At 34.1% G+C, this 19154-nt stretch overlaps 1 protein-coding gene and 1 non-coding gene across 3 annotated transcripts in view; one reads left to right on the top strand and one right to left on the bottom strand.

The window, feature by feature from the left end:
- Positions 1 to 12380, top strand: part of PLSCR5 (phospholipid scramblase family member 5) — a 31283-nt gene extending 18903 nt beyond the window's left edge. The window contains exons 7-8 of one of the 2 annotated variants that reach the window (XM_012510633.2): positions 2843 to 2925; positions 12210 to 12380. In XM_012510633.2, coding sequence (XP_012366087.1) covers positions 2843 to 2881 — 39 coding nt within the window. In that variant the 3' untranslated portion in view covers positions 2882 to 2925; positions 12210 to 12380. Of the gene's footprint in view, positions 1 to 2842; positions 2926 to 3012; positions 3118 to 12209 lie in introns of those variants that run through there. The other variant, XM_003256680.2, reaches the window with a different exon arrangement.
- Positions 12381 to 17549: 5169 nt separating this feature from the next.
- Positions 17550 to 17659, bottom strand: LOC115837482. Its single transcript, XR_004032514.1, has one exon. It is a non-coding gene; the product is annotated as a U6 spliceosomal RNA (small nuclear RNA).
- Positions 17660 to 19154: the final 1495 nt, after the last annotated feature.

Here is a 19154-nt window from a genome sequence, read left to right as displayed (position 1 = left end):
ATTTTTTGATATATAAACACATGTATTTTCTATAAATACATGAAAAAGATGTATATACACAGGCACACACATAAGTGATTAAAACAAACAGCATAAGAGTTGAGAGTATGTTGCAGACATGATGCCTTTTCCCCTAATTATATTACTGTGCATTTCCTAAAAACAAGGAATTTTTTTACACATCACAGTACTATTGTCAAAGTCAGGCACTAAACACTGATTCAATGCTATTATCTAATCTACAGACTTTATTCGGGTTGTAGTGATTTGCATAATGATGTCCTTTCTAACAATAGAAAATCCAAGATCATGAAGTATGTCCATTTTGTCACATCTCATTAGTTTCCTTTCACCTGGAACAGTTCTTAAGGGGTGTGTGTGTGTGCGTGTGTGGGTGCATAAACAGGTGCACACCCATGTGCATTTTCCTGAGTCTCATGATATTGGCATTTTTGTTTTTGGTTTATTTTTTGGTTTTTTTTTTTTTTTCTTTTGAGATAGAGTCTTGCTCTGTCACCCAGGCTGGAGTGCAGTGGCGCAATCTCGGCTCACTGCAACCTCTGCCTCCTGGGTTCAAGCGATTCTCCTGCCTCAGCCCCCCGAGTAGCTGGGATTACAGGCATGTGCCACCACACCCAGCTAATTTTTTTGTATTTTTAGTAGAGATGGGGTTTCATTGTGTTAGCCAGGATGGTCTCAATCTTCTGACCTTGTGATCCACCCGCCTTGGCCTCCCAAAGTGCTGGGATTACAGGTGTGAGCCACCTCGCCCAACCGACATTGGCATTTTTTAAGTGCATAAGCCAATTATTTTGTAAACTGTGGCCTAATTTCAGTTTGTGTCATGGTTAGATTCAGGTTATGCACTTTTGGTAATCATGGAATTTTTATAAAGCTTAAATTCCTTCTCATGTTTTATTGTTTTCTGGGGTTTCAGAATGCTAAATCTGATGGTTTACATTAATGCCGTATTTACGGAGTCTCTTCTAATGATATTTGGAAAATATATGAACTATAAATTATTCCCTGATTACTTCACTGAAACTCAGAATTTAATACAGACATATATATATATATGCATATATACATATGTACATATACACGTGTGTATATTAGGATTATTTCTCCAGAATTTCAGAGGAATTATTTTAACTTAGCAGTCTCCTATTATTGGTAGAAGGTGGAAGTAATATCTATAGAGTGCTAGGTTTTTAAACTTACTAAGTTGTCCCTTATTTTCAACTCCCATTTTCATCTGCAAATCTAACCAGTTCAGTCCACCTTGCCTGTTGCCTAATGTCATCTCTTCCCTATTCTCCTCTATCCACTGGACAGTGCTTTTAACTTGCCACCCTTCCTTTGCTTACTGTTCCCGTCTTTGATCATTCTGATTTCAACACCAACCCCTCCACACACACACCCTTTCCCCAAGTTCTTCATTAGGCCTTTCTGATTAAGCCCTACACTTAACGTTAATATTTAGAAATAGATCCTTTTTAATCTGCCCTACTCACCTATTTTACATAACAAGCTGATAGTTAAAATGTACTGCCAAAATTGGAACTACAATTCTCCGTATTTTAAACCTTACCAGTTTTTCTTATTGTTTCAGTAACCCTCTAAACATATGTTCTTCTTGAAAAAGCATGTATTTCTTAGTCCATATGCTTTGAGAGATTGATGAGACGTAGGTTCCATAAAGGTTGATCTAGGTCATACTCAAAGTGTGGTGCAAAGTGCAAGCATCTGCACCACCTAGAAGCTTGCTCAAAGCAAAGAATCTCAGATCCCACCCCAGATGCCTCAGGACCTGCACTTGAACAAGATGCTCAGGTGCTTTCTCCATGCACTATAAATTTAAGAAGCACTGATCTAGATAATACCCTAATCATCTTAAAGGGTAACTTTTAAACTCCAGCATTTAAGGGAGAAATGTTCACTGAGAATAGTTAATGACTCCCATTAGTTTCTCTTTTTTTCTTTTTACCATCATATTGTAAAACACTTGCCTTTTTTTGCCAGCCAATATAGCTTTTAAAACTACTTTTTACATGTATTATCAAGATAAATTACTTTCTTCTATACATAATTTTATAGAAAGAATTATGTTTTTAATTTTTAATTGCTGTTTCTATTTTATTGAGGTGAAAGCTTTAGAAAGCTGCTGGTATAAAGTTATTTCCTGAGTTAAGTACAAATCTAAATTCACAAATGAAATCTAATTTTTGGTCTATTCTGGTTCCAAGATGCTGCTTCACAACCTACCACTCCTCCAACTCACACCACTCACTGTTTGAGTTCTCTCTGGTATAGTTTTCAGTACTCCCTCAAATAACCACCTAATTGCTGACCACATTATCTGTTGTAATATATCTAATTTTTGTTCAAATATTGGTATCCATTATAACTTCCTACACTGACCCAGAATGCATACAATCTAATTCTGCAAAGGGTTTATCACCCAAAACTTTGACAATACTATGCAGATTTAGATAAAGTTTTCAAGTTACTTATACCCTGAAAATTCAACATGAAAATAAAAAGTCACGAAACTTAAAATTTTTAAATTTTTCTTCTCCGGATAAATCATATAATACTGGAACACTTTGACAATACTATGCAGATTCAGATAAGGTTTCTAAGTTACTTAAACTCTGAAAATTCAACATGAAAATAAAATGTTGTAAAGCTTAAAACTGTTAAATTTTTCTTCTTCTGATAAATCATAATACTGGAACACCACTGGAAATATAATTGCTTTATATAATCAAAGCTTGCATGTCAAACTTTTGATCTTAATTGTTGTCTTTTGTAAATTCACTTATATTCAGTTTATTTGTAGGATTTTATGTTCTTTGAACATTCACTGGCTGGATTATAATAACCAAGATAATGAAAACAATAAAATATGCAGAACATATTTCAGTAAGTAAAACGCAAGTTTAAATGATCTCTTTCCCTTTGAAGATGTCTATATTTGACGCTATCTAATTCTTTCTCATTTTCTTCTAGAAATCCCTTGGGCTCTGGATTTCATTTCTGAATGGTTTGAATGTTTGCTTTTTTGTAAGAAAAAAATGTTAATTATTATATTTATTAAAACAGTTTAATGAGGCAATTATCTAGTTGTGAATGCATGATAGCTAAATATGTGATTACTGGCCTGAGCACAAGGTTGCTTTGAGAGATTACCATTCTTTCTTTTTATCCTTTTGAAGTTACTGCAATGGTAAGCATGAAAGATGAGAACTAAGGCTTGCAGCATCACTGATGAAAATTCAATGTTTAGAGGACACTTTGAAGTTTTTCTGGTACTAAGGCTGGTTACTAATCAAAAGGACTGAGTTTCTAAAACATTTTTTCAAAAGTAGTCCCTTTATACCTTGTTTATTAATTTTCTTATTGTAGTGAAATATTATTACTTTACCCTGGAGAAGTTAAAAGTTGGGTAAATAATATATCTAAAGATGGAGAGGAAGATAGATGGTATCAATTCATTCGAGTGGTAAGAGGCACAGTTACATTCCATAAAGAAACTAGTATTTACAAACCAAAGCATGCTTTAAATACCTACTCATGCCAGAGATTTAAATAAGCATATAAATAGACCTCTAAGACCTGCACTGTTGTCTAGCAGGAATTTTATCTATTTGCAGTGAAAATTCAATCAATTAAGGGATCTAAGGCTCTGAAAAATAGACAACTCAAGGACTTAAAAACAAGCAAAGGAAACCAAATAAATAAAATCTTAATCCATGAGTCAAATGCAGAAGTAAAAGAGTCCAGTACATTCAATTAAATTAATATCTTTCATTTCAACATTTATGGAGTTTTCCTGATTACTATCCACTAGTTATCAACATATCTCCAAAACCTACACAAAAGGAAAATTTGTTATGAATGACAATAATTATTCTCTCCTTTTTCCAAATGGAACAGATTTCTTTTAAGCAAGGCACCATGTAGCCATGTAGGCTCTATTTTAGACTTACGTAAATACCACCTATGGTTTTATGCACATATAAGGGTGTTTCAAGAAACTCCAGGCAATTCTTCACTTAGAAAAAGAAAATGTATGCTAAACATCTGTTACTAAGTTAGTCAAGTTAGCGTCATTTGAAATTAGGAGATGATCATTTCCTAGAAATAATATTATGGGTGGTAGCTAAGTTCCCCAGAGAACACACAAATATCAATTTAGTTCTAGGCTCTGGAGTAAGGGCTTTATGCTGTATAACATAAAAATGAAAAGCTTCTGTCCCCCATATTCTGGTTTAGTATTCTTCAGTTTCTTTGTCCTTATTTACACCTTAACCATTTCTGACAACCCCCTCTAGGCATGCAAAGAATATACATTGCCTCAATCGACCATAACATATCTTGTACCTGAGGCAGAGTAGTTTAAGTATTAACTACCAAAAAATAACTATATTTTAAAATCACATGCAACCTTTCTCCCAGTCATACCATTTATTTTTTCAGTGTAACTGGTATCACCTTCATGTTGGAAGCAATGCAGTCATAGAAGGGAACAAAAGTCTTGTGTGCAATAGACATAACCTGGAATCTAGCTTTGCTGTTTGCCAGTGCTGCAACCTTAAACTGTGATATTTGGGGATCTCCTTGAGATTCTCATATTACCTTGAAGAACTCTGGTGATGATGAAGGAGAGCTCAGCATTCCTTCCCTTTCCTCTCAATCTGTTGCATTTCAAGTATATGGGATTTATGGTTTTCTTATAATCAGCTAAAGTAAATTACACTTTTAAAGCTGATGCTTATTAACTAATAAAATGGAGGACAAATAACATGCCAGGCACCATGCTTTATATAAATTTCTGGTAGGGTAACAAAATGAAATGATAACAAAGGAAAATCAGGCAGTATGACGATGACTGCCTGGGAAATTGTCTTCCCCCCTTCCTGCCCAGCACCCCTGCTTCATGTCTCAAATTTTCTTCCTAAAGATAATCTTGCTTTCCTATCTTCTCTTGTCCTTTACTTTTGATTTCTAAAATGTAAGATTTTTATAACTGATGTCAGCAGCAACAGCTGAGATTTTCACCACCGGGCAAAAATGGGAAAAAAATTATCATTTGTAAGTGCTGCATTTTACCATGATAAACTGCTTTGGAGACTTTTTAAAAATATCAAATGAACCCTAAAACTATTGGACAGAGCTATTCAACAATTACACCTAAGGGAGACCCACTAAAGATTAAAATCCTTCTTAGAATATATCACTCATTTTAAAATTGGCTGCATTTAAATAAAAACCTGATGTAGTGCTTTGCTTTCAAGTTGGCATAGACAAACTGAGACCCATTCTGTCTCTCCTTTCTTATTAAAGGTAAAATTGATCTTCTTATCTCTTTTATGCTCTACTTTTCCCTTTTCCACCAAACATAAGTCCATGAGTGACTAGCAAGACCTTATGACTTTTAGTGTAAAGCATGAAGCTCTAGAACAGGACTGATACTTGTACAACAGTGTTTCCTAGTGCACTACTGCTTCTTGTCCCCAGGACAACCCCAGAACACAGGCTCCAACTCTGTTTACTCCAACTCTGTGTACTGCGTTTACTGGGAAAAACTTGACCAGATTCACACACCTCTCATTCATTCATCCATTTAAATAAATATTTATTTACTTGCTCTTACATGCCAAATACATAGACCCTTTTCTTATAGTGGTAACAGTTTAGTTGAAGAGATAGCTTTTAATCCAATAATGACAAGAACACAGATTACGTTTCAGATATGAGAAATGTTTAATGGAGATGGACAAGATGCTAAGGTATGGCAATTTGACTTGGTCAGGGAAGGAGGGAGTGATGCTGGATTTAATTATCACTCAAATCAGCCTCCCTGAAAATTTGAAGGCTAGGGTTTTTCAAGAATCATTTGGCAAGCAAGGGGCTAGGGAATGGGTGCTGCTAATTGGTTGGGGATACAAACATAGGGGTGTGGAAAATGGTCTTCGTGCACTGAGTCCACTTCTGGGTGGAAGCCACAGAGGAGTTGCTGGTCTAGGCAGGACCATTCCGTTATTTGAAATGCAAAAGCCTGAAAAGACATCTTAAAAGGCCAATCTTAGTTTCTACAATAGTAATGGTATTTACAGGAGTAATTGGGAAAGTTATAAATCTTGTGACCTGCAGTATAATGGCTGGTAATCATTTAATTACACCTACATCTTAGCAGAAAATTCAGGCCCCTCTCATCCTTTTAACTTGGTGGACTTTCATTAGATTTATAGAAGCAGTTTTGTTCTGGTAAGGGCTATTCTCTTTTAAACAACAAACTAAATTTTTCCAAAGTTCTTTGTCTTACAGCCGAGAAAATCAAGAATGCGACATGCCAAGGGCGAGGTTAGAGCAGCAGTTTAATAAGCAAAAGAAAGAGAGAAAGCTCTCTGCCGCAGAGAGTGGTCCCAGGAAAGGGTTGCCATTTTATAGTTGAATACAGAGGCTTTTATAAGAAACCAATGAGGGCTGGGCATCTAATTTGCATAAAGTGCTAATTTCTGGTAACTCCACCCTGTCCTCCTAGTGTGCATGCAAGCCCTTACCTTGAGTTACTCCATATTGCTTTTTTCTCCTTACTGCACATGTGTCACGGGATGGAATTTCCCACCGCAGACATGTCTGGGCAAGTCAGCTGTGTGGCCTGTCTTATCTATGCAGTGTGGCCATGTCTTAGGCAAGCCTTCCTATGCAAGTTCCCTTATTTATGCCTGCAGGCTGTTCTTTTGTTTGAAAGAACTCAACCGAGGACCCACCCTAACTGACTGCCTGACTAATTTCTCCCTCTGTGAGAGAAATGCCATTTACTGACAGAGGAAATATTAAAAGAGGATCTGGTTTAGGGGAAGGAGCATAGATTGTTTTAGTCATTGAAATTGCAATGCCTTTAAGTCTTTCAAAAAGAGATGTCAAAAAGGAAAGTGGGTATCTTTTCAACTAGAATATTTCTAAAAAGAGAAGTGAGTTTAAGAGAACTATATGGACCCATTAAGATCTGAATAATTTCTGGTTTACTTCAAAGATGTTCCTAAAAATGTTTTAAATAATACATGGACAATTAATCATTTTTTAATTTTTATTTATTGTATAATTGACCAATAAAAATGTAATATTTATCATGTACAACATGATGTATTCAAATATATCTGTACATTGTAGAATGGCCAAATTGAGCTAATTAACATAGGCATTATCTCACTTTTTTTTTACGCTGAGAACACTTAAAATCTACTCCTAGCAATTTTCAAGAATACAAAACATTGTTATTAACTGTAGTCACTCTTGAACTTTTTCTTATTCATTCACTTATTTAGCTAATATTTTTGAAACCACTTCTATGTACTAGGCTCCATATTAGGCATTGGGGATATTATACTCAATGATACATTGTCCCTGCTCTAAAGTCTCTTCAACAAGTATTTCTGGAATGCATACACTGCACTAGGCATCAATGTCAGCATTAAGCTATAGCAGTAAACAAAAGCAACAAGGTGCCTGCCTTTGTGGAGCTTACATAGAATAGAGTTGATAATAAACCAATAGATAACAACATGATAAGTTTACCATAGATAATCACAAATATTGACAAGGAATCTACCACTCAATATCTAAAAAAAGAAGCTGAACTTATTATTTATTCAGGCAAGGGAGAACTGGTTTTGCAAGACACAATTTATAAGCAAAGAAGGTAAACTATATAGGGTTTTGGGAAAGTGTGGAGTTTAAATGCTGGAGTATTGACTTTAGCTATGTAAATATGTTCACTGACTGGCTGACTGGCTGACCCTTAGGAATCTATTCACTGGACTAAAGCTATTGCTGATTATCTGATTTTCAGAAATTATGTAAAGAAGATGTTTCCGATTGTCTTTCAGAAGTGTGTGTACTTTTGTAATCAATCATTGATTGTTTAAACAGGTTTAATACTAGTTTTGATTGTTACTCATTTGATTGTTAATGCAAGGAGTGAACAATCAATTCTTTCCTAGAAGGACGAGTATTTTACATCCTCAAACCCGTGAAAAAGTAACTCAGGGTAACAAAATAGAAATAGAACTGCTGTTACATTTTAGCATAGACCAGAAAGAAGAAAGCAAGACTTAAGAATATTTAGAAAAAGAGTGTACCAGGCAGATACAAAAGTAAATGCAGGGCAGGCGTGGTGGCTCACGCCTGTAATCCCAACACTTTGAGAGGCCAAGGCGGGCGGCTTGCCTGAGCTCAGGAGCTCTCGACCAGCCGAGAAACAAGGTGAAACTCCAACTCTGCTAAAATACAAAAAATTAACTGGGCGTAGCAGTGTGCGCCTGTAGTCCCAGCTACTCGGGAGGCTGAGGTAGAAGAATTGTTTGAACCCGGGAGGCCGAGATTGCAGTGAGCTGAGATCGTGCCACTGCACTCCAGCCTGGGCAACAGAGCAAGACTCCGTCTCCAAAAAAAAAAAAAAAGAAGCAAATTCAAAGGCTCTGAGTCAAGAGCAACTGGGCAAGTTTGAGAAGCACAGGAAGCCAGTATGGAGTACAATAAACAAGAGAGAGAGAAAAATGAACTGCTGTAGGAAAAGTAGCCAGGGGCTAAATCACATACAGTCTTGCAAGGCAAGGTTAGGAAGAGGAACTGACAAAACTTGGCATTTCGTTAGATATGGAATGTAAAGGATTTTAAGAACTCTAATATAAAAAATCAGTTCATTCCAATTTTTGTCATTAGAAACTGAAGGTATGGCCATGACACTCATAAGAACAGGTTCAAGTCAGTGTTACAGGTGCTACAATAAAAAGAATGTACCACAAAGGCACAAAAAAAGGAAGCATTCAATACCATTTAAGGTGGAAGGTTAGTACCCCTAGAGAGTAGCTAACAAATAACCCATGAGTTGAGTATGTGTCTTACATGCTAGGTGGGGTCAAAGCTAGGAAGTGTTTGGCTGGGAGAATATTCCAAGCCAAGAGCACAGCACAAACAAAGGCACGGAAGAGATAGAAATATAGTAGTCAGAATGAAGAATGAAGAGGCTGCATAAGATCAGAATGTGCTTAGTGAGATCAGACTCTCTTAGGCTAGGCCACATCGTCCCACTCAGCTGTGCCCCAGGTATCCTCCAAGTAATGGTGCTAGATCACGATTCAACTAATATTTTCTTCTGAATTTATGTACTTTGTCTGTATTTGGCCAAAGCATCTTCTAGAGGTTTCGGAAATTGTTTAGAAACTGTATTGAAACTCGGAAACTGAATCTGAGCAAATCGACAAGTATTAAGGAGGAACAAAACAATATCTTTCCGAAGCCATAATATCTGGAAGGAAGGATGGTAAAACTTGTTAGATAAATCAGACTTCCCTACAAAAGAGAGGTTTGGATAGATGATATGAAGAATTCAGGTTATAGCCCAGACAGGTTGCACACTGAAATTCTAATTCATTTGAGCCTTAATTAGAGGTTTATGGACATATTATTTTTAGATTTGTTGTATTTTATTTTCAAAATGAAAACAAACAGAAAATAACGTAAACGTTTACTACTTCATAATTTACTCTTACACCTGTTTTGTAAGTTTTATATTATTGTTTCTTTAATTGCTAAAATAAGGGGAAATGAAATTATTGTTTATCATATTTTGACTTTTCAAATTAAACATTTTTTTCATTCTATACACTTTGATTTTTATCATTTCTCCTTACATTGTGTTTTGCTCGTCTTAGAAGAAAAAATTATTTTTAATAAAATTTCTCTAAATAAGTATAGATGGATTTTGTCTATTTCTTATGCTGTGAAATTTTTGCCATTAAAAATAGGTGGGAATTGTACTTAGTGACATGTATTGTGGTTCATTCTAACTGTCTAGGGATTAAATTTAGGCATCTCATATTTAAATAATTTGAATTAAATAATTTAAGGAATCTATAATATATTTTAAAAAGAAAAAAATTTTCATTAAAAATTGTGTTAAAGAAATGGAAAAAACCATAGTAGCTTTTGCTGACTGAGTCTCTATTTTATGACTGTCTGCCAAGTGTCATTATCAGCATTATCGAAAATGCATTTCAAGGCATTTTTGATTTAATTATAAATATATTATTTTTAAAAAACAATTACAATGGAACTATAAGAGATTTCAAATATTAAAATTTGATATTTTGCCTGAAACAAAATTAAAACACAAGACTATTTGTTTCACAAATATATAAAGCCTAGCGTTAATGAGCATTATGAGACACTGGGCTAGACTTCTTACATACATTGCTCATCTGATTCCAGTGCCACACATTATAAGCCCAAAGGTACAGATGAAAAAAATCAATGTTCAGGAAGGTTAAGTAATTTGCCAGATTTTACAAAACTGTTAGCTTTTTGTCAACCTTCCAGAATGAAGAATATGAGTGGGCAGGAAACGGCACAATGAAATAACTTTTAAAATAAAATAAAATGAGAATCCAAAAAACTAGGGGAGAGGTGCTTTTATTCCTTTAAGACCTGAATTAATAATAGTCTCATCAATATTATGTGCTCTTTCTATTTAGAAAGGTAACATATAAACAACTTTAAATCTTTCATCCACTAGTAGTATATGTGCGGTGTTATTCTGTGGATATCTTTGTGCTTGTTATTCCACATAATAGATGAAGTAGCCAATGTGTAAACCTGAAAAAATACCTTTGAGAAAAAGTTTACATTATATTGGGGTGATTAATAAAAAAAACTTTATTAAACATAAAAGATTTGGAAAATATTTTCCAATAAAAATAAATCATAAAAGCAGTTTTGGGCTACAATTTCATTGTCTCTTCAATATTAATTTTAGCTTAACCAAATAATAAAATAAAATAAAATGTCAGTATTCATTTTGGCACCTATATTATATTCTTAAGTATATTGAATGTTTTAAACTATATCATATTTTTAATTACGTTGAAAGCTAGCTGCGGAAAATACATAGAAAGACTAATAGAGAATTAAACAGTTCTTACTTTTTAAAATCCAGTTACATATGCCTAGGTAATATACACGTTTAATAAGTCTTTCATGCTGCAGATGGCAGCAACACTTCACATTATGATGGCATTGCTTCGCTACACCAGCAGAATCTTGAAAATACAAATTTCTATTGAGTATTCATTTTGTTCTTTCTGTAATCTGGGAAATAAAACACATCAATTTTGTATGTAGAAGGGTAAAATTTGATGTTATGTTTTTAATAAACTGAGAAACATTATATTTGTTAATGTATTGTACATATGATGAAAGTTTAGTAATTACTATTTTTAATGAGCAGACTGAATTGATGGACAATTTCCATCAATTTAGTGAATGCATATATTCCTATTTTTCTAAGGAAACTGAGTAACATTGGCTTATCAAATAGTTAAATAAAAGCACCATAAAATCAAGCATATAATTGAAAGTAGAGTCCTAACTCTGATTTTCTATTTGTCATTTAAGAGCTAAACCATCAGCACACAAAATCTAAAATAATTTAAAGTTATACAGAAAATCCAATCATTTTTGGTCATTTGTATGTTGCATCTTGATCACCTTCAGAGGAAATTTATAGGCCAAGCCAAGACACATCCATGGATTCAAGTCCCAGTTTGGTGACTCAAGGTCATTGAGCAAGTGTGAGTAGGTCTAACAATGGATACAAATGCCCCACCACTTTAAATAGGCTTTTAAGATAACAAGGTGATAAGAACACAAAATCATAATACATATTCTATCTAGAGTTAGGGTCAGGGGTCAGAAGCAGGGAAAAGCAATATAAATGTAGAAAAATCAACTTATCCTATGTTGACTTTTAACCCAGGCTAAACGTTTAAATAACATAGCTATTTTTAAAAAATGTCCATACCCAGACCTCATTCTGTACCAATTAAGTCAAAATCCCTAAGAATATCTTTTAAGTCACTTAATTCTTTTTTTAAAAAAAATAGTAATTCTAATGTACAACCAGTGTCATAAACAACTTCTTTCCTAATGCTGACAAAATAGTATAACTTTTATTTTTAAGTCTGGATCCAAAATTTGGCTTTCAAAAGCTTTAGTAATCAGTGTCTGGCTTACTTGTATAGACTTTCTTTTAGCCTGAGCCTTTATATTATAGTACTGTAATGCCCCTCTGGAATCCCATTATAGATCTCTAGCCTATTATCTTTAAGCAATAATAACAATGATATCATCTTATTTTTTAGAATTCTTTAGAGTATTTCAAAGCACTTCCACACATATGAATGGCCTGCACTGGACCTCACAAGAAAACAGAGGGTTTCAATTGTACATAACATCAGAGATGACCAGGTACAACCTCCATATATTGAAGACTTAGAAAATGATAAATATAAAAATTAAATTACTTTGTTTTACTTTGTGCCCACAAGCCTTTTTACTATACAAGAGTATATGCAAAAAGACTATACGTAAATATATAAAATGCTCAACATGGTAAATTGTTTAATAAATTATGATTCACATATAGAATGGAGTTCTGTTTTCTTAGAATGAGATTTTTAGATGATAAAATACATAGAGAGATAGACAGGATGGAAATTATAATATAGCTGGTAAAGGAAAAGCATTTACTTTGCATGTGTGCAGAACTATGATTCAATTCTTGTAAAATTAAAAAATAATTACATGTAACGTGTGTGTGTGTGAGAGAGAGAGAGAGAAGTGGAAAAGATTAAATTTCCTAATTGCTACAGCAGAAGCACAGGTATGCAAATCACCTAAAAGCCATTTTGATTTTTTTAAGATACACATTTAAAAGAATGCCAGCCAGGATATAGATCTACTCTAAGGTATTTCAAATTAGTAGCTCACCTTTCAAAACCATGAGATAACTTTTTTGATCAACAGAAATATTGTGAAGATTTGAGAGAAGTATTAAGCTCCTAGATCTAACTCTGGGGAACCCGTATGATTGTGATCAAATTCAGAACAACACATATTTTTTGTGGAAAATAAGTTCTTCCCGAGGGCTGTTCATAAATTTAACTTGGTCAGACAACCTTAATGAGCGAGGTTATTCTGGCCTACAAAACACAGCTGGGAGAAATAGACAGACATGCAATCATAAATAGGAATATTGTCTTCCTGATTTTTGGCAGCCAAGTCCCAGAAGCACAGTTACTGGCTCTCCCAGCCTCTCAGTACAAATAAGAAGAACTACAGGAACTAAGACAGTTTGGTTCTTAGTAGAAATTAAAAAAAAAAATGGCAAGCATAGTCCAGAAATATAATGATGCTTACTCTATATGGAAAGTTAATTTATGATATAAATATGTTTTCAAAGGAAGAAGTCAATAAATAAATGAATATTTATTCATTGAATAATCATTCAATAAACTTTGGTAAGGAAAACCTTAGTCAGTATGGAGCCACTTTTGTTTAGCTAGTGCATTTCCAAACTCCTTTTGTCCATATCAATCTCAGAGGCTAAATGTGCAGTCTGTGTGTGTGATAGAGAGAGAAAGAAAGACAGAAAGGAATATGAAAATGTTATGTTCCTTATTTGCTACAGCAGAAGCATAGGTACGCAATCATTTAAAAGCCATGTAAGATGTTTTTGATATATGTTTAAAAGCATGATAGCCAGTCCTTGTATCTAGGGGCCCCATGTAGTCAGGTATTGTCAATGAGACATAACCATAACTCTATTAGGACTTTTAGTAAAGCATTTACTTTTCTGTATAAAGGGGAAGATGTTGCTGGCTCTATTTTTCTCATTACTTCTTCTTCCACGGAACACAATGTGATTCCTGAAAATAGAGCATTGATCTTGTGTGAATAAGTCAACAAGCCAATACTCTAAAGGTGTAACCAAAAAAACATAGAAGGAACGCAGGTCTTTGATGATATGATGAAATTGTTTTCCCTGTCCTGGACTACCTACCTCCAAAATTCTTAGCTCAGACCATTAAAGGTGTTATTGCTTAAGTCACAAGTGTTCAGGTACACTGTAACATGAAGCTGAAAATATTGTTATCTAATATGACCATTTAGAAAAATTAAAATATGATTTTAGGCCACACACAAATATAAATCTAGATATAAAAATAGAGAAATAAAATTCAACATTTTCTTCTTATGCAATAAATTAAAAAACAACTAAGGCAAATGAAAACTAAGACAATTGAAAAGAAGCTTACAATATAAAAGAAGACATAGTGCTTATCCATAATGAGGAAAGAGCTTCTGCAAATACATGAGACAAATATACTGAAAGAAAATAGGAAAAGCACAGGAACATAAAAATCACTAAAAGAAAGTATTAATGGCCAGTAAAAATAAAATTATGTTCAAATTCCCTATTAAAGAAATGAATCAGAATAGAAGATTCAAAAATCTGAATTATCCATTGTTATCAAAGATTCAAGAAAGTATATACTCTTGGCAGTAAGGTAAATTGATATAACTAATCAGGAGAGAAAATTTGCTTCAAGTGCATTTATTTTAAATGTATATTTTAGTCGAGTAAGCAACTTTGCCTATAGATTTGCTAAGTAATCACAAAAGCTTCCAAAGATGTGTCAAGGTGCTTGCTGCAACATCGTTTTGACATTCTCAGTAAAATAAATGAAGACATACTAATGTTCACCAATGGTGACTTAGTTAATAAATTATTGTTCAAACATAGAATGGAATTGTCTTCTCTTAAAAATGAGATAGATTGGTAGCCAAGCAGATGGGGGCAGAAGGGAAGGAAGCAGGGATGAAAATTATCTGTAATACTGTTGGTAAAGGAAAAACAAGCCCTTTTCAGAGCACGTGAACTCTGAAATGAAATTGAATGAAATGAAATAATTCATTTAAAATGTTAATAAACAAAAATAATTTTTTTTTTTTTTTTTGAGAAGGAATCTCGCTCTTTCACCCAGGCTGGAGTGCAGTGGCGCAATCTCGGCTCACTGCAGGCTCTGCCCCCCGGGGTTCACGCCATTCTCCTGCCTCAGCCTCTCTGAGTAGCTGGGACTACAGGCGCCCGCCACCACGCCCGGCTAATTTTTTGTATTTTTAGTAGAGACGGGGTTTCACCGTGGTCTCAATCTCCTGACCTCGTGATCCGCCCGCCTCGGCCTCCCAAAGTGCTGGGATTACAGGCGTGAGCCACCACACCTGGCCAACAAAAATAATTACATGTACACTAAATAGGGCATTCTAAAATTTAAAAATCTAGAATACATACCAAAATATTGACAGTAATCATTTCAATGTAGGGTCAGGCATAACAGGGGGAATTAAATACTACTTTAAATAATTCTGTGTTTTTAATTTTTTGAACAATGAACCCATTTAATATATAGATATAAAAGTACATATAAGCACACATACGGCTCATACACACACAATTGTTAAAGTACAACTATTTTTAAAAACCATTATCCAGATTTGCCTCATAAGGAAAAACTTGTGATATTTGAATTCATAGGAAAAACAGTTAAGAATAAAATTTTTTAAAATAATGTCTTTCTTTTCTACATGACTACTGTCAACCTTTCTTTTCACTTGTTTCTAAATGAACCCATTTTTGATACATATCTATTTCATTTTTTCATTGATTTGTTTGTCAGAATGTCCAACTCATAAAGATGTATAACTTTTCCTGGGATTTATCACACTACCCAACACATTTGAATCTCAGCTGTTAGTATTTTATTTCACAAAATTCAGTGGTGATTTGATTTGATATGGCATCAATCCAACATGAGTACTCAAAGTGGGAAAGATATATTCATCCTTTTTAAAAGTTTTTTAAATCGTTATTTTTTATGGATATGTTGTAGGTGTATAATTTATGAGGATGTATGTGTCCTTTCATCAAAATATATACTCTGAAATTACTTGGTACCTAATTTACCATCAATGCATACTATAATACTTTCATTACTAGTTTATTTTACAGCACGTAAGTGCAGTAAGAAGAGAAGTTGAGAAGGTAGAATTCATTTCTTAATGTATCGGTCTTGAGGTGCTTATGGAACATCAAAGTCCAGAAAATTTGCAAGTACCTGCCAGGAGAATGCCCTAGCTTAAAGTTTTGAACTTAGAAATTTAAACCATGAGTGCATGACATAAAACCTTGAAGCTACATAGCAGGAAAAGATAAGTGTCAAAAGTGGAAGAAAGCCTTGGGACACCATATTTGAAGAATAGAAGAGTCCACAAGGGATGGAGCAAAACTGCCTGGTCTCCAGGAAAAACAAAAGTCTGATGGTTTAGAAATTAAGAGAGGAGAGATTTCTATAAAGTGGGCAGTGATTAACCAGGCTAAATGCTACAGCGAGTTAACAAAATGATAGGATTTAGTTATTTTCGTTGGATTTAGATCTTAGAATATTATTAGGCCTTGGAGAAGGCCGTTTAAATTTATTTTGTTGAGGGTCCTAATTTAATGCATCCTGGCAAAATGAAAAGCAAGAAAGCAGATAAAATGGGTGACTTTTAAAAATGTAACAAAAATAACTTGGAATTAACATAAAAAGGTAATAACAACCACGATGATCTGGGAGAGGGTACTAATGAAGCAGGGACTATTTTATTTTGCTGCAGAGGAATTACTGGAAATATAAGCAAAGCCCAGAGAATAATAATATTAAAACAGCTTAATAAACCTGTTATTCTGGTAAGACTGAGGTACTTATTCCAGAATCAAAAGCCTGAACATTATGTTAATCATGAGTTAAAAGATTAAGCTCAGATATAATTTTTCTGGAGTTATAGAAAAAACACAAAGAAAAATAAAGAATTAGATAAAGAATTAGAGCTTCTAACTTTCAATAAATTCTTCTATATGGGTTGCATGCAAACCCAGATATCATGGTTCTATATTAGATTTTAGAAAATATAATTTATCAATTAAAGTTAGCAGTTAAAATTTTAATTATGTAGAACCTAATTATAGAATTAGAAAATAATTTAGAACAGAATGTAGTCTGGATATCTACATATTGTATTTACATTAAAATTGTATCTGTCATTCTAAGGGAAGAAATTATTTCTTCTTGTGTGTTCACAACTGTCACTATCTTATTCCTAAACCTGCTTATTCTCCCTGACACTAGCCTCTCCATCCTACAGTCCATTCTCCATATAATTGCTAGATTAATATTTTTTTTTTTTGAGATGGAGTCTCCTCTGTCGCCAGGCTGGAGCACAGTGGTGTGATTTCAGCTCACTGCAACCTCCACCTTCCAGGTTCAAGTGATTCTCCTGCCTCAGCCTCCCAAGTTGCTGGGACTAAACTTTTGTGTTTTTTTTTTGTTGTTGTTGTTGTTTGTATTTTAATAGAGATGGGGTTTCACCATGTTGGCCAGGATGGTCTCCATCTCCTGACCTGATGACCCGCCCTCCTTGGCCTCCCAAAGTGCTGGGATTACAGGCGTAAGCCACCGCGCCTGGCCTAGATTGATCTTTTAAAACTAAGTGTCTGAAAGTGCCTTTTAAAGTTCAAAATGGCGCAGTGAAAATAACTTGTCTCTCCTCTCTCCAAAGTCCACAATACAATTATAGCAAATGCAAATGCTGATAGACAAAACAACCTCTCAAATTTACTTCATAAATTTGCATGTCATCCTTGTGCAGGGGCCATGCTAATCTTCTCTGTATCATTCAATTTTGGTATATGTGCTGCCAAAGCAAGCACAGGATATTTTTTAAAAGATATTCATAAATTATAGGCTGAAGTTCCAAGTCATATTGGAACACTGATGGATCAAGGAATATGTGAGCCTATCATTCAGATTAAATGTGTACATGTGAACAGTCTATGATGGAGAAAAGTCCTTATCCCAGGGAGCAATACCATGCAAGGTGGGAGTATGAAGAACAACTAAAAACAGAGTTAATTGAAAGTCTGTCTAATGAAATACGCTAGTCAGGTGTCCCACACCAACCTCACTGCTAGCCTCTTCCTTATCTCAGTGAACGCTAAGCCTAAGCAGCCCAGCATTATACTTTCAGGAACCCAAATTAGTACTCTTATTGAATCTTAATTAATTGCACAGGGAGAACTAAGGTTTTGAAGTTTCTGGAATGGCTTCCCATGCCAAAGGATGACGCTCTCCTCATTTTAGCATCCAAACAGTGATCTCCTCATCTGCTCACCCTAATTGTGATAAGCACTGTCTCTACCTTGGTTCCCAATTCTAGTCCTACTAGTGGGAGAGATCTAGTAGAAAAATGGACACATACAACAGAGAAAAATAACAAGAGTCATCAGTCTTCCATTCTTAAATATAAGTGAACTAAGAACCACTACATATATGAAGCATAGAAAACCAAGACAACCAAAAACTTGCTGACCAATGAAGAAACAAATGTAAATTAAAAAACATAAAAAAACTTTAAAAACAAAATTCTACTGTATTTTGGGGAATTTGAAAAATTAGTACATCCATTAAGGAAGAATAAGAGGGTCTGAAAAATAAATAAGAGGAAATGTAAATTACACATGCAATATAAACATATTACTACGTTCCTGGAACGGCTATGATTTAGTATAATAATCCAAAGAAAATTTTCATTTTCTATTTGAATTAAGAGTTTTCACTCCCTTTCCAGAAAATATTTTAACATAAGTTCTAATAAGAAGCATAATCCACACATTTTAAATATTATGTCTTTTAATTCTCAAAAGAAGGTAAATATCAGCAATAAAGACATCACCAACCAAAACAAGAAAAAGTAGTCAAAACATGTAGATTTCACATAAACAAATGTATAATCAGTTGCTGACTGTTTTGCTTACGTATACTTAATAAATGTACCAGTCACTGTGCACTTTGGCACAAGAATTAGGAGCCAGATTTGTGTATTGGTAAAATAAAATAAAACAGAAGCTTAATTTTTTGTTTGATTTCATAACACTATAAAAGAAAGAAAAGAAAAATTGTAAATGTATAATCCACATGAATGATTCACCAACTGTCACAAGTAATTGACAAACTGCTAGTTGTTTTCTTAGATATTAGTATTACTTTTCAGAAAGAAATAAAAATTCTATCAAATCTATATATATTATAAAACATTTCCAGCTATAGGAAATTAATGTTATCTCCTTCTTACCCACAGTCTTTAATAACCACTATGAATGAACTATTCAACTTTTCCATGAGATGAATGTACAAAAACATTATTGT

The sequence above is a fragment of the Nomascus leucogenys genome, chromosome 11 (genome assembly GCF_006542625.1).
Source record: "Nomascus leucogenys isolate Asia chromosome 11, Asia_NLE_v1, whole genome shotgun sequence".
NCBI lineage: Eukaryota > Metazoa > Chordata > Mammalia > Primates > Hylobatidae > Nomascus > Nomascus leucogenys.
The sequence above is the reverse complement of the archived record's forward strand: the minus strand, read 5'-3'. Positions and strand labels throughout refer to the sequence as shown.